Raw genomic sequence first — 12,847 nt, 5'->3', positions numbered from 1 at the left:
GGGCTATAATGGCATTGATTCCAAATGCATGTAATTTGTCAAAAGGAAAATAAATATTCTTATTCGCTCCGCTCAATAATTTCTATTTACCTACTGCAAATGAATCATGGTAGGCATATGCGATACAGTAGACTCTTGATAATTCGAAATTGGTGGGCCAAGCATATACATTTGAATTATCAAAAGATTTGAATTATCAAGAGTTCGATTTATTGGGAGAAAAATAAACCATTCAAATTACAGAGAGTTCATTTGTTTAATACATACAAAGGTACAGCACGTTACAATAAAACATCATACAGTATTTTAGTACACTTTTAAACAATCACCGGCTTATTTTTCAGTTACTGTAATTGCAAAGAAATCTGTTATTTAGCGCTATATATTTCGCCAAATAGCTGAACTATCAGCTGTCGACAACTACGTTTGTGCTCAAGGAGATGTCGCGCAATCTAGTGATCGGATTGCCAACTTAGAAAAACAAGTCAGCGAACTAACTCAGACCATAGATAAAACATACTAACATACTCCCTTAGTAGATTTCTCATCCTTATGGAACAGCTGAAGACAATTTTATTGTTAGTTCTGTACGGTTTATGTAAGAGGTCGTGTTTTGTTTACAATTTGTTTCCCGTTATTACAGCCATTTAAAACCTCGTTTAACCAAATAATACAATCTAATCATAAACAATAACTTGTTCCCTAGTTATATAACCAAACAGTAAAGCACAAATCAAGAAATTAACCCTAAAATAATAGAAACAAAGTTTCGTCGACACTAGCGCCTTTGTGTCACGTACATGAACTAGACACGAAAAACGTGCTTCAAAATTTACAATGGGATGAGAAGTCTACTTGTGTTGGTTAGTCTATGCTCAGACTACTGCTCTAACTAAACAAACATCAAAACGTCCAACACTAGCCTACCATGGGAACAGGATGTACTGTACTGTATAGTTTCCTGTTATAACAGGAAGAGATCACTTTGAACTATAGAGTGTTTTGCCGACTAAACTTCGAATTACTGCGTGACTTTGATTTACAGAGTGTTTTTTCAACAAAACTTCGAATTACAGCATGACTTCGAATTGTAGAGTGTTAACCGACGAAACTTCGAATTACTGAGTTACTTCAAATTATAGAGTGTTTTTCCGACGAAACTTCGAATTACTGCGTGTTGCAAATTGACCTGCCCTCTATTTGGACTTTGAAATACCGAGTGTATCAAAATGCATGGTAAAAATTTGAAATATTGAGAGATTCTCTAGGGACTGAGCCTTAATTTTGAATTATCGAAAGTTTTGAATTATCAAGTGTTTGAATTACCAAGAGTGGACTGTACTTGTATTATTAAAAGGCAATAACGATTTATTATTATATTATTATTACCTCTTGTATATAGAATTTGCTTTGCTCTATTTTTCTTCAATGTCTTCTTTCTTTATTATTAAAAAAAAGAATCATTTGTACAAAGACTTATTTGCATTGAACATTCATAAAACTCACCAATTCAATTAATTCAATAACTGTTTACCAGAATTATTGTTGTGAGGGGTTATGGTTAGCCACTGGGATCGTGGAAATATTTTAACATATGTTTAAAAGCATTTTTGGCTACCGCACCAGTTACTGGGATTGCGGAACAGAAATATCGTGACGACGCCGTTGATTAAACATCGTTGGTGATGTAGTGGCTATAGTAGACGACTGACGATCGTGAGATCCCAGGTTCGAATCTCCTCGGCGGCCTTAACCTTTTGCTTCTGATTTTGTTAGAATATGATTTTCTCTTAACTTCACTAATTAGTTTTTTTTTTATCTGAGCCATTTATAATTTAATTTTGTGATAAGAATGCATTTTTTATAAATACATTTACTTTTTGTTTGTAATCATTATTCCTAACAGCGAATAATTGAGATAGGCTAATCGATTCGGCGGTGTGATTTTTGTTGGTATAATTATGTTGTAGTTCTTTTTTTAATGACCTCGTTTTATCTTCTCCTTCTCCACGCAACATAGGCTTAGGCCTAATAAGTTGCCTATTCATTGTTGTTAAAAAGAACATAACGATTATACAATTAAATATGAACGGCATGATTTTAATCACTCAATATAGAACTGATTCACTGATTGTTAATCAATTCGTATTATATGCAATAGACTAATATGCTCTTTAGTATTCATCCGATTTTTTCTTTTGTATGTACTGTATGTATAATGATTTGTTGACTAACATATGTCGAGGCTCTTGTTTACTTTTTAGTGTTAACTCGCAAATAATGTCATGGCGACCAATTAACCCATAAGGCCCATGTTAAATTTCTAAAAGTTTGCATTGATGTAGGGAAAAGTCCTATGGTCCGATTTGTACCATTTCAGATTTATACCTTCCCATGGTTGGGTACTATGACTGTGTTAAATTTCGTGCAGATCGCTTCAACCGTTCAGGAGGAGTATTTGTAAAACAAAAGCAGGAGTGTAGTATAAGAGCTTCGCTCGCTCCGCTAAATAAAATTGTTTGGATAAGGGGCTACTAATTATAAATATTAAAGAAATCATACTAACTCAGTACTGGTACCCTGAAATATTTTTTTATTATTTTAAACTCTGAGTAAAAAAAAAATCAGGGTACTGAGTTAGTATGCTTTCTTTAATAAGCCTATATCTATATAAATAAAATTAGAGTTTTGTCTGTACATTGCTCAGAATCATAAAGTTTTAGGTTATTTTTACGTTTTATACATTAAAGAAGCCGAAACAAGTCTCATCTAAATTTCTGTCTGTCTGTCTGTCTTTCTGTAACACTCAAGATGGCATTTTACGCAATCTTCTCCAGGAAAACAAGAGTACCTATCACGATCCAAGTCATTTTAATATATTCACTGGATTGGCGAGAGTGTCTTTAGCCATTAAAATATGGCCTCACTACTTTGTAAATAAAATTACGGACATTCAAAAATGCAGTTTTGTGCGATTTTTGTCAAGTTTTCGTCCAATTTTTATCACATAATCATCTATGAAATAACGAACAGCTGTTCGGACCAAGATTATTTTTGCTAGCTGTCACTGATATGTTTACAAATGTTGTTTACAAATACCACAACCATTTCCGATCACATTTTGAAGGCAAATCCTAACCAAGTGAGATTAAAAACGTTTTTCTTACATAACGGATTTAATTAATCGCAAGTGGAATAATATAGTGTAACCGTAAATGAAATTAAATAACTAGGCGTCATCCAGGTCAGGAACCAGATATTCTTTGTGTATAAAATTGTTCTTGAGGTTAGATAACCAGAAAGAAGACCTTGAATCAGTGTTGTATAGGGCTGGGAAACTTAAATTTATTAATGATCGTCGCCAATAGCTACAAACAAGGTTTCCACTCATTGACGGCGCTTCAATGGTGGTTGTGTAAAGTGTAAAGTAAACAACTGCAGTGGGTGATTAACAGAGGTTTATGGTTTATGGATGATGCTAAACTCGCTTTTCCAATGTGTCACTTTCTGTTCCTACTTACCGTGTGATGCAATCGCTGGACCATACAGCCAATAGGCCCATAGCCCATCTCTTGGGTACTTACGCCTACCCAATTATTCATTACAACCTTTTTGACGACGATCCTTGATACCGGTACTTTTCCCTAGAATACACAGCCTCCCTACTTAAGAAATAAAATCACAAACGTCCAAAAACCCAGCATTGTGTGATTTTTGTCACATTTCTTTCTAATGTTAATAAATATACCAATCATTGTTTAGAGAATACGTAATCTATTAAATAACAAAAAATTGTTTGTATAAGGTTGTTTTTTTTCAAACTGACACCAATAAGTTTAGGCCTACATTAAAAGTTGTTTACGAATAAAGCAATTAATGGGAAATAACTTTGATTGCCGATAACTTTTTATGAGAAAATTCAAAACCAAGAAATCAATAACTTTGGGACTTGATTAACACATTTAATTGGTCGAATGTACTTTAGTTGCTAACTGTAAACGTTGGTTTTTGGTACTGGTTCTCTTCCTTAGAACCATTGGTAGCAGCAAGAATCATTTTTACGTACCAACACATCACTGTAATTTACAAATTAGTTATCGTTGGTATTGCACCTTATTTATACAGTCGTATTCAGTTTAATTGATGTCTTAACTGTATAAGTTTTGCTTTTTCTGTCTGGATTCCAAAATGTTAGTTTATGCTATGAAAATGATAACTCATTTAAGTAAAACATTTGTTTAGCAAACCATCGTGAATTGTTTATGATTTACGTTGTTTATGTATTAATAGTTCGTGGCCTATTTTGGTAATTTGTATTATAAATTACGGTACCAATCTAAATCGTCTATAGTACTTAATTTCATAGAGTAATCAGTCATTTCGACAGCATTTCGCGTCATCTTCGGTCCAAGCAAATATAAATTGTTATGATAAAATTTGATGACATTGACAAATATTTCAAATATTAATTTTATATGTACTTTGTTATGCTTAAAACGTAACAAATTCCCTAATTAAGTTCTGTAACTTATTTTTGTGTGTATGTCTGTTGGTAACGCATTAATGTCCTTATTTCTTAGTGTCACGAAAAGGACAAGTTGAGCACCTTTGATAATGAAAATGTCAACCCGAATAAAGTGTTAAATGGTGAGGTTGAGGTAGTACTTTAAATACTTTTAACCATTGTGGAAAGTAACTTTCAACTATAGGCCTACCTTAGGGCTATGACTCATAGATCTATTTCTCATAGTAGGCCTATAAAGCTTTTTTAGTTTAATCATTGGATTTAACATATGGACTAACATATGGGGTGACATGACATTTAATTGCGAAGCGTTTGTTTTGGCTTGAAACTGTCAGATACTGTATTTGCGAAGATGTATATATAATAGTTTTGCCAGCATATCTGAAAATATGCAAACCAACTGCTGTTCTTAATATAAGAAGGTTTCAACTGACTACTATAAGATCCCCGTGCGTAGAACGGGCACACAGCTAGTATATATATATATTTATATATATATATATATATACAGGGTGTCCTGTAAGTAAACAGCCAAACTCCGGGAAATGGTTCTATGGGTCAAAATAAAGAGAAAATCTGGAATAACATTTTTTCCAAAGTCGCTTTGTTTTACAACCAGATACCCTATCCGCCATTTTTAATTTTTCTCATAAACATTTTTATTTTTGGATTTTTTCAACCGATCTATATAAAACTTGGTGGGTAGGTTAAGGTAGAAGGGACCTGTGTTAGAAAAAAAAAGTTCATATTGATCAAACTAAAAATTTTAAAATGGCGGTGATTTTAATTCTTTAATCTTAAATAACTCAAAAACGGATAATTTTATGAAAAAATGCCAAGAACACTTTTATTTAGCATTTCGAATTCCCTTTCAAAAAAAGATCAAAAAGATCGAATAAGAAATGGCTGAAATATTACGATTTTTTGTTGTAAAATGGGGCAAACCTGACTAGCTCCTGCCTTATTCTACCCCATTTTACAACTAAAAATGTAATATTTCAGCCATTTCTTATTCGATCTTATTGAACATGACATTGTTTGAAAGAGAATTAAAAATGCTAAATAAAAGTTTAGTGTCTTTGGCATTTTTTCATCAAATCAGCTGTTTTTGAGTAGTTAGAAATTTAAGTTTAAAAAATTAAAATGGCCGCCATTTTGAAATTTTAAGTTGAATCAAGATGACTTTTTTTCTCACATGGATCCCCTCTACTTTAACATACATACCAATTTTTATAAATATTGGTTGAAAAAGTACACAAATAAAAATGTTGTATGTAAAAAATACAAAATGGCAGATATCTGGTTAACAAAGTGATTTTGGAAAAAAATGTTGTTCTTGATTTTCTCTTTATTTTGACCCATAGAACCACTTCCCGGAGTTTGGCTGTTTACTTTCAGGACATCCTGTATAAATATATGAATTTGAACGGATGGTGTTTTTTTCCTCTAGGGACCTCAAAACGAAAAGGTAAATCGGTCCAGGTCTTACCATGAGTACTACGGTAATAGCTTATTCCCTAATGAGAAATTAGCTAAATGGAAAAATCTGTGTACTCCTCAATACTATTATGAAAAAAGTCAAACAGTTTTTGTGTGCAAACCTTATTACACTCACTAATATCGTCAACTTCCACCCAAGCCGGACACCAGGCATTTAAGACCCTCCAAACCTTATGGCTAGCCACACATTAGTTAGCCTTCTATAGATTGCACATGACAGGATTTGAGCTTATGCATGTTGAAAGACCTAAACTCTACAGTTGTGAGTGCAACACCTAAGCCAACTGAGCTACCATGTCACCATTGCCCAAACTCGATGAGTGCCACTATTAGCACTTATTGACACAAGCAGTCGCAGGTAACATTTGACGAACTATCTAAGCGCAAGAGGGTTTAGGATATATCGTTGTTTTAAAAAATCTCTAAGGGATATAGAGAGGAAGGTTATTTACAAAAAGTAGCAAAACGGCCATTGGTGACCTGCATGTTCATAGGATACACTAACAACCACTTAGCTAAAAGATTCGCCCAATCCGATGATTTCGAGGTGTATGTCTAAACCAAGGATTATGAGCACCTCACTATGCCCCAGTGGTTGTAGTACAACAAACACAAACACACAGGTCACCAATTATTTGCCACACAGGACGGGAATCGAACCCGAGCAGACAAATGCCACTGGCCAAGTGACACACGCCCTAGCCTTCTCGGCTATCCGTGCTTGAAGACTGAAGAGTCAAAAACCGGTATTTAAGCTGACACCACCGATTGCGAACAGATAGCGCTACAGATGGTTGTTCAATGCGTTACTAGGTAGCAGCACTAGTTAGTCACGGACTATTTAGATGATAGCCTATTTTTCAGTTAAAACACAACAGTGATCATAAATGTGTTCCTGAGACTTTGCTGCAAAACATTATTTTCCTTAAAATGGCTATATAACGATAACCTCGTCCAACTAAATCAAAGTTCAATTCAATATTACATTGTAAACTATATGTCTTTTGATTTTGTGAGATTTTGGTTACAAACAATGCTATCAGAACATAAAATTGTATAGGAAAATCGGAAAATTACAACAAAAACTAAGTTTTATTTAATGTTTACTACAAATACCGGGATTTATCTTTGTTATTTATTTTCTTACTGTCTTATTATTCAAAATTAGCCTAATTAATAAAATAGTGACAACATTATACAGTTAAAATTCAACAACAGGTAATGGAATTGAAAGGCAAACAAAAAAGTCTTACGAAATACAAATTATTGGCCTAGCACTGAAAGGGTTAAGACTAGTCCAATCTAGATAAGAAGAGACTTATTGAAAATCTTAAACTCGATGGATTTTTTGTATGGATTTTAATTGTACTTACCCTGAAAATGTCAAAATTAGGAAACTGATGCGACCAAGGTGAATAGCTGTCCATTGTTTGCTTTCCTTGCTCATGGCCAGCCTAAAACACAATAAATGTAGCTTTTTATAAATTACATCTAATGGCAGAAAATACAAAAATGAACTAAGTTTTGGAAAAGAGCATTACCATACTCAAACTAACAGGTAAAGAAGAGTTTAAGTATCTTGATGTGGACTTGTAAAAGTAGGCCTAGACAGTTCTAGTTTTTTTTTAAAGTGTTTTTAAGTTTTTTTTTTTTAGAAACTGGTTAACAGTCAACTGTAAGTTACAGGTCAATGACATCACATGACTTCAAGGATTGTTTCAGTAGTTAGGCAGTACCGGTAATAACAATATTACAAACAAAAATTCAACACCAAAATTCAACAAAGAGTATGAGGAAGACGTATATTCAAAGCCAATGGGGCAAAGGCTGCAAATTATTTAGTAAAACCACTCAATGGATCAAAGTATGTGTAGTGAATAAAATACAACTAAACTTACCTTAGATGATTTTTAATTGTTTAATATGTTCATTGTCATTTGCTATTAGTAAATACTCAGCTTTGTTTATATTCCATCATAATGCAATTCCTTGTTCATAGTTCAGTTTTAAGATTAATAAAACCCTTTATTCTGTGTGTAATTAATCTGGGGTTTTACTTTCATAACAGTATGCCATCCTGTTACTTATTTAGGACCCAGAACCTAGCTTAAACGTTCTAAAATCACTTTGAAACTATTCTAGAAGGATGTTGTAGTATATTTAATGATTTTATGTATTCAATATTATAGTTGTAAAACAGCGTTTCTTGTAGGAAACCAGATTTGTATAAAATGTAACTGTGTGTTAGTGTGTGTGTACATCACGCCACGTCTGTGACGTCATATCAGGTGATTTTTAATAAATTCCCATTGGCTGCCGCGACCACGCTATACCCGTGCATCTAACCACCAAGTCAGTCCGTCCTAGTCCTGCAACCGTACACCTTTATCCCGGTCCGTGCAGCCCGTGGTATTATCTAATTATGTAGTTCTTATTTCTCACTAGTCCCGTCTCCCGTCAAGTTAAGACGTCGTCACACCGGCGACGTCACACTGGCGACGAGGAAGTTACAGTGATAACGATGGCGTTATTAAGAACCTAACTATTCGTGTGTGCGGTGTAACTGTTCGACCGTATTTTTATAAGTATTAGGGTTAATGTCCGATTACGACAACCCAGTGTTAATTTTATCTCGTGTCTTCTTTGAACAAGATACAATGTCTGGAATCATCGGCGGAATCGGCGACTTTGACGGGAGTGAAGAATCTTGGACCTCGTACGTTGAAAGGTTTGAGTTATTTGTCGAGTGTAACGGGATTAGTGATGCCAAAAAAGTGAGTACTTTATTGACAGTAGTCGGGAAGAAAACATACAATCTGTTACGCGATTTGTGCACGCCCGATAAACCTAACGCAAAATCTTTTAAAGATATAGTAAAGTTAATTCAGGATCATTTACATCCTAAACCATCATTCATCGCGGAACGTTACAAGTTTAGTAAACGCAACCAATTAGAGGGGGAAGGAGTTGCCGAATACGTAGCAAATTTGAAGATGTCCACGCACTGTGAGTTTGGCGCATCGTTGAACGACTTTCTTCGAGATCGTCTAGTTAGTGGAATAAGAAGCGACACTATCAAACAGAAACTGTTATCAGAGTCCAGTTTAACGTTTGATCAAGCTGTGAAAATCGTCTCATCAGCGGAAGCGGCGGAGAAGAATGCAGCGGCGTTGACGGTCGGCAGCAGCGGCGGCAAGGTGTTGCGAGTGGCAGCGGCACAACGACGACGAGATTCAGGGAGCAGCGGCGGCGCCCAGCAGCACAATCAAACGTCAAAGTCAACACCTCGACCTCAACACAAATCAGTGCAGTGTTTTTGTTGTGGTGGCTTCGGTCACATGAGAAATGAGTGCAGATTATTGGGTGTTGTGGTATGTCATTTTTGTGGAAAAAAGAATCATTTAGCTAAAGTGTGCAGATCAAAGCTGTTAGGTAAGTCAAACAAAACTTATACTTTTAGTTTTAAGAATGATAAGAACAATTTGAAAACTGAAAGGACTAATGGACAGTTTAGTAAAAACAACAAAATGCATAACTTTGTTTCTGACAGGAAATCTCAGATAAATTCTAATGATAGTTGTGATGAGTATGTTTACGATATTGCTACACTATTTCAAATTGAGGACGAAATTGAGGTAGCTAATAATAGTAATGTCAACGTTAAAGTAGCTCCACTTAAAATTGATGCTATTGTAGAAGGTAAACAAGTCACGTTTGAAGTTGACACTGGAGCTAGTGTCAGTGTTTGTAGTGAGGATTTTTACAACAAAAATCTGTCATTTTGTAAATTACAGCCTAATGATCTATCCTTAAGTTCGTATACTAACGAACCTATTGTCCCTATTGGTAAAATAAAAGTGAATGTTAGTTACCAGGATTTCAAGGATAACCTAGATCTGTATGTGATTAAAAAAGGCGCACATCCATTAATGGAGCGTAATTGGCTTCAAGCATTAGGGGTAAATATATCGTTCAAAACCAATTTGTTGAGTGACAAAAATTTTAAGTTGTTATCACACAATGAGCAGTTTGACAAAATCGTAGTTGAGTTGCAAAAAGAGTTTCCAAAAGTTTTCAGTGACAAGTTAGGTCAGTACAAGGGAGATCCTGTAGAGCTTAAATTAAAAGAGAATGCTACTCCCAAGTATTTCAAACCTAGACCGATACCTTTTTCGTTGAAAAGTAAAGTAGAGGCAGAGTTAGAAAGATTACAAACTGAGGAAGTTTTAGTACCTGTAAGTAGCTCATCTTGGGGGACGCCTATCGTCCCAGTTTTAAAGAAAAGTGGGGAAATTAGAATCTGTGGGGATTTTAAAGTAACTTTAAATCCATTCCTAGAAGTGGAAAAATATCCTCTACCTAGAATCGAGGAGCTTTTTGCTAATTTACAAGGTGGACAAACCTTTAGTAAAATTGATCTCAGTCAAGCTTACATGCAACTTAAATTAAATGACGAGTCAAAGAAATTATGCACTATCAGTACTCATAAAGGGCTATTTTCCTATCAGAGAATGCCATATGGCATCTCATCAGCTCCTGGCATTTTTCAAAAGGTCATTGAACAGACACTCCAAGGGTTGGAAGGTGTGGCAGTATTCTTGGATGATATTTTGATTACAGCTAAAGATACTAACACTCATTTGAGTAGATTACGGGAAGTTCTCACACGGCTAAATGATAAGGGGTTTACCATCAAAAAGAGTAAATGCAAGTTCTTTTCAGACAAATTAGAGTATTTGGGATTTTGTATCGACAAGGAAGGTCTCCACACCTCCCAAGCCAAGGTTGAAGCAATAGTAAAAGCACCTGTACCTAAGAACGTAACTGAAGTAAAAGCTTTTATTGGTTTAGTAAACTACTACGGAAAATTCATTCCTAACATGTCTACCATTCTGAGTCCTGTATATAATTTGCTTAAGAAAGATGTTCCATTTAATTTCAATGCTGAATGTATGCAATCTTTCAACAAGGTTAAAGAATTATTGACAAATGCCCCTATTCTTGCTCATTATGACTCGAGTTTGCCTGTAATATTAGCAACTGACGCAAGTTCAACAGGGCTAGGTTGTGTGTTAAGTATCAAAACAAGTGAAGGAGTAGAGAAACCTGTTGCGTATTTTTCACGTACTTTGTCACCCACTGAAGTTAAGTATAGTCAGGTAGAAAAAGAAGCTCTGGCCATTGTTTTCGGTGTTAAAAAGTGTAACCAGTACTTGTATGGCAGAAGGTTTACCTTATGTACAGATCATAAACCATTAATAAGTATTTTTGGCCCTAAGAAGGGGTTGCCAGTTTTTGCAGCTAGTAGGCTACAAAGATATGCTTTGTTTTTGTCAGGCTACATTTTTGACATCAAATACGTTAAGTCAGCAAGTCATGGTAACGCAGACGCTCTGTCACGATTACCACTACAAGTTCCACATCCGATGGAAAGTAATGATTTCCAATGGCAAGGCACATATTTAAATTGTATTTTTGAAAGCTCAGTGCCACTAACCTTTGAACACGTTAAAGTCGAAACGCAAAAAGACCCTATTTTACACAAAGTGTGTAGCTATGTCCTGCATGGATGGTCTAGTTTTTTGCCGGAAGAGAGAGGTGATATGTTACCTTATTTCCAAAGGAAGGAAGAATTGACTGTAGAAATGGGCATTTTAATGTGGGGTTACAAAGTCGTGGTTCCTAATTCTATGAGGGATTATGTTTTAAAAGAGTTACATTGTAGTCATATGGGAATCGTAAAAATGAAGTCAGTGGCAAGGTCGTATATTTGGTGGCCAAATATAGACCAAAACATAGAAGCCTTAGCAAACAGCTGTTCTTCCTGCCTTATGGAACGTTCTAACCCAACTAAAAGTTTCTTGCATAATTGGCACTATCCATCTAAGCCTTGGGAAAGAGTACATCTGGACTATTTTGGACCAATAAGAGGCAAAATGTTTCTAATTGTAGTTGATGCTCATACCAAGTGGCTGGAGGCTTTTGAAGTAGGTTCCACCTCAGCCAAACAAGCAATTGTACATTTAAGAGATTTGTTTGCTAGATTTGGTTTGCCAGTAACTTGTCACAGTGACAATGGTCCACCATTCACATCACTTGAGTTTAAACAGTTCCTAAAGTCAAATGGAGTAATACAAACTTTCTCACCTCCCTATCATGCCCAATCAAACGGCCAAGCCGAGAACTCAGTAAGATATGCTAAAACTAAGCTTAAATGTGCACTAAATGACAACACTGATTTTAATGTTGCTCTAAGTCGTATATTGTTTGACTATAGAAACTCCGTGCATGCTGTTACCAATGAAACTCCAGCTATGCTGATGTTTAAACGTCCCCTAAGGACCAGGTTAGATTTGTTAAAACCTAACTTACCAAGTCATGTTGAGTGTAAACAAAACAAACAAAGAGAGTATTTTGGTGGCAGTAAAACCAGAGTTCTGTACCCAAATCAGTCTGTATTAATTAGAGACTACCGCTCAAAAGATAAATGGGTAGAAGGTACTGTACGTAAAAGATTGAGTAATGTTTTGTATGAAGTTAGACTAAGTTCAGGTGTTGTTTGGAAGAGACATATTGATCAATTGGTAGGTTTGCAGGGAAGTAGTAACAATGACAGGAATACGCATTCTGAAACCGTATGTGAGCCGGCAGTGGTACCATCAGCTGATCCCCCCAAAACTCCGTTACAGCAATCCCACTCCCAGTCTAAAAATAGACACAGCATATCCAACCGATCACCTGATCATAGTACTCCAGCTACACGTCATACTTCCTTCCCCTCATCACCTAGCACTCCCATGGTCCGTTCTCCACAACAATCGC

The 12,847-nt window shown here is 35.4% G+C and overlaps 1 protein-coding gene across 1 annotated transcript in view; it reads right to left on the bottom strand.

Annotated features, from left to right (window-relative positions):
- The window catches only part of LOC128987442 (uncharacterized), a 50,338-nt gene that overhangs the window by 27,693 nt on the left and 9,798 nt on the right, over positions 1-12,847 (bottom strand). Inside the window, exon 2 of the mRNA XM_054408291.1 lies at positions 7,399-7,479. Within this exon, the coding sequence (XP_054264266.1) occupies positions 7,399-7,479 (81 nt within the window). The remainder of the gene's footprint in view (positions 1-7,398; positions 7,480-12,847) is intronic.

This window comes from Macrosteles quadrilineatus, unplaced genomic scaffold (assembly GCF_028750875.1).
Source record: "Macrosteles quadrilineatus isolate MER2022 unplaced genomic scaffold, UCM_ALF_1.0 Scaffold_1__1_contigs__length_201487025, whole genome shotgun sequence".
Taxonomy (NCBI): Eukaryota; Metazoa; Arthropoda; class Insecta; order Hemiptera; family Cicadellidae; genus Macrosteles; species Macrosteles quadrilineatus.
Note: the sequence above shows the minus strand (reverse complement) of the source record. Positions and strands in the feature narration are given on the sequence as shown.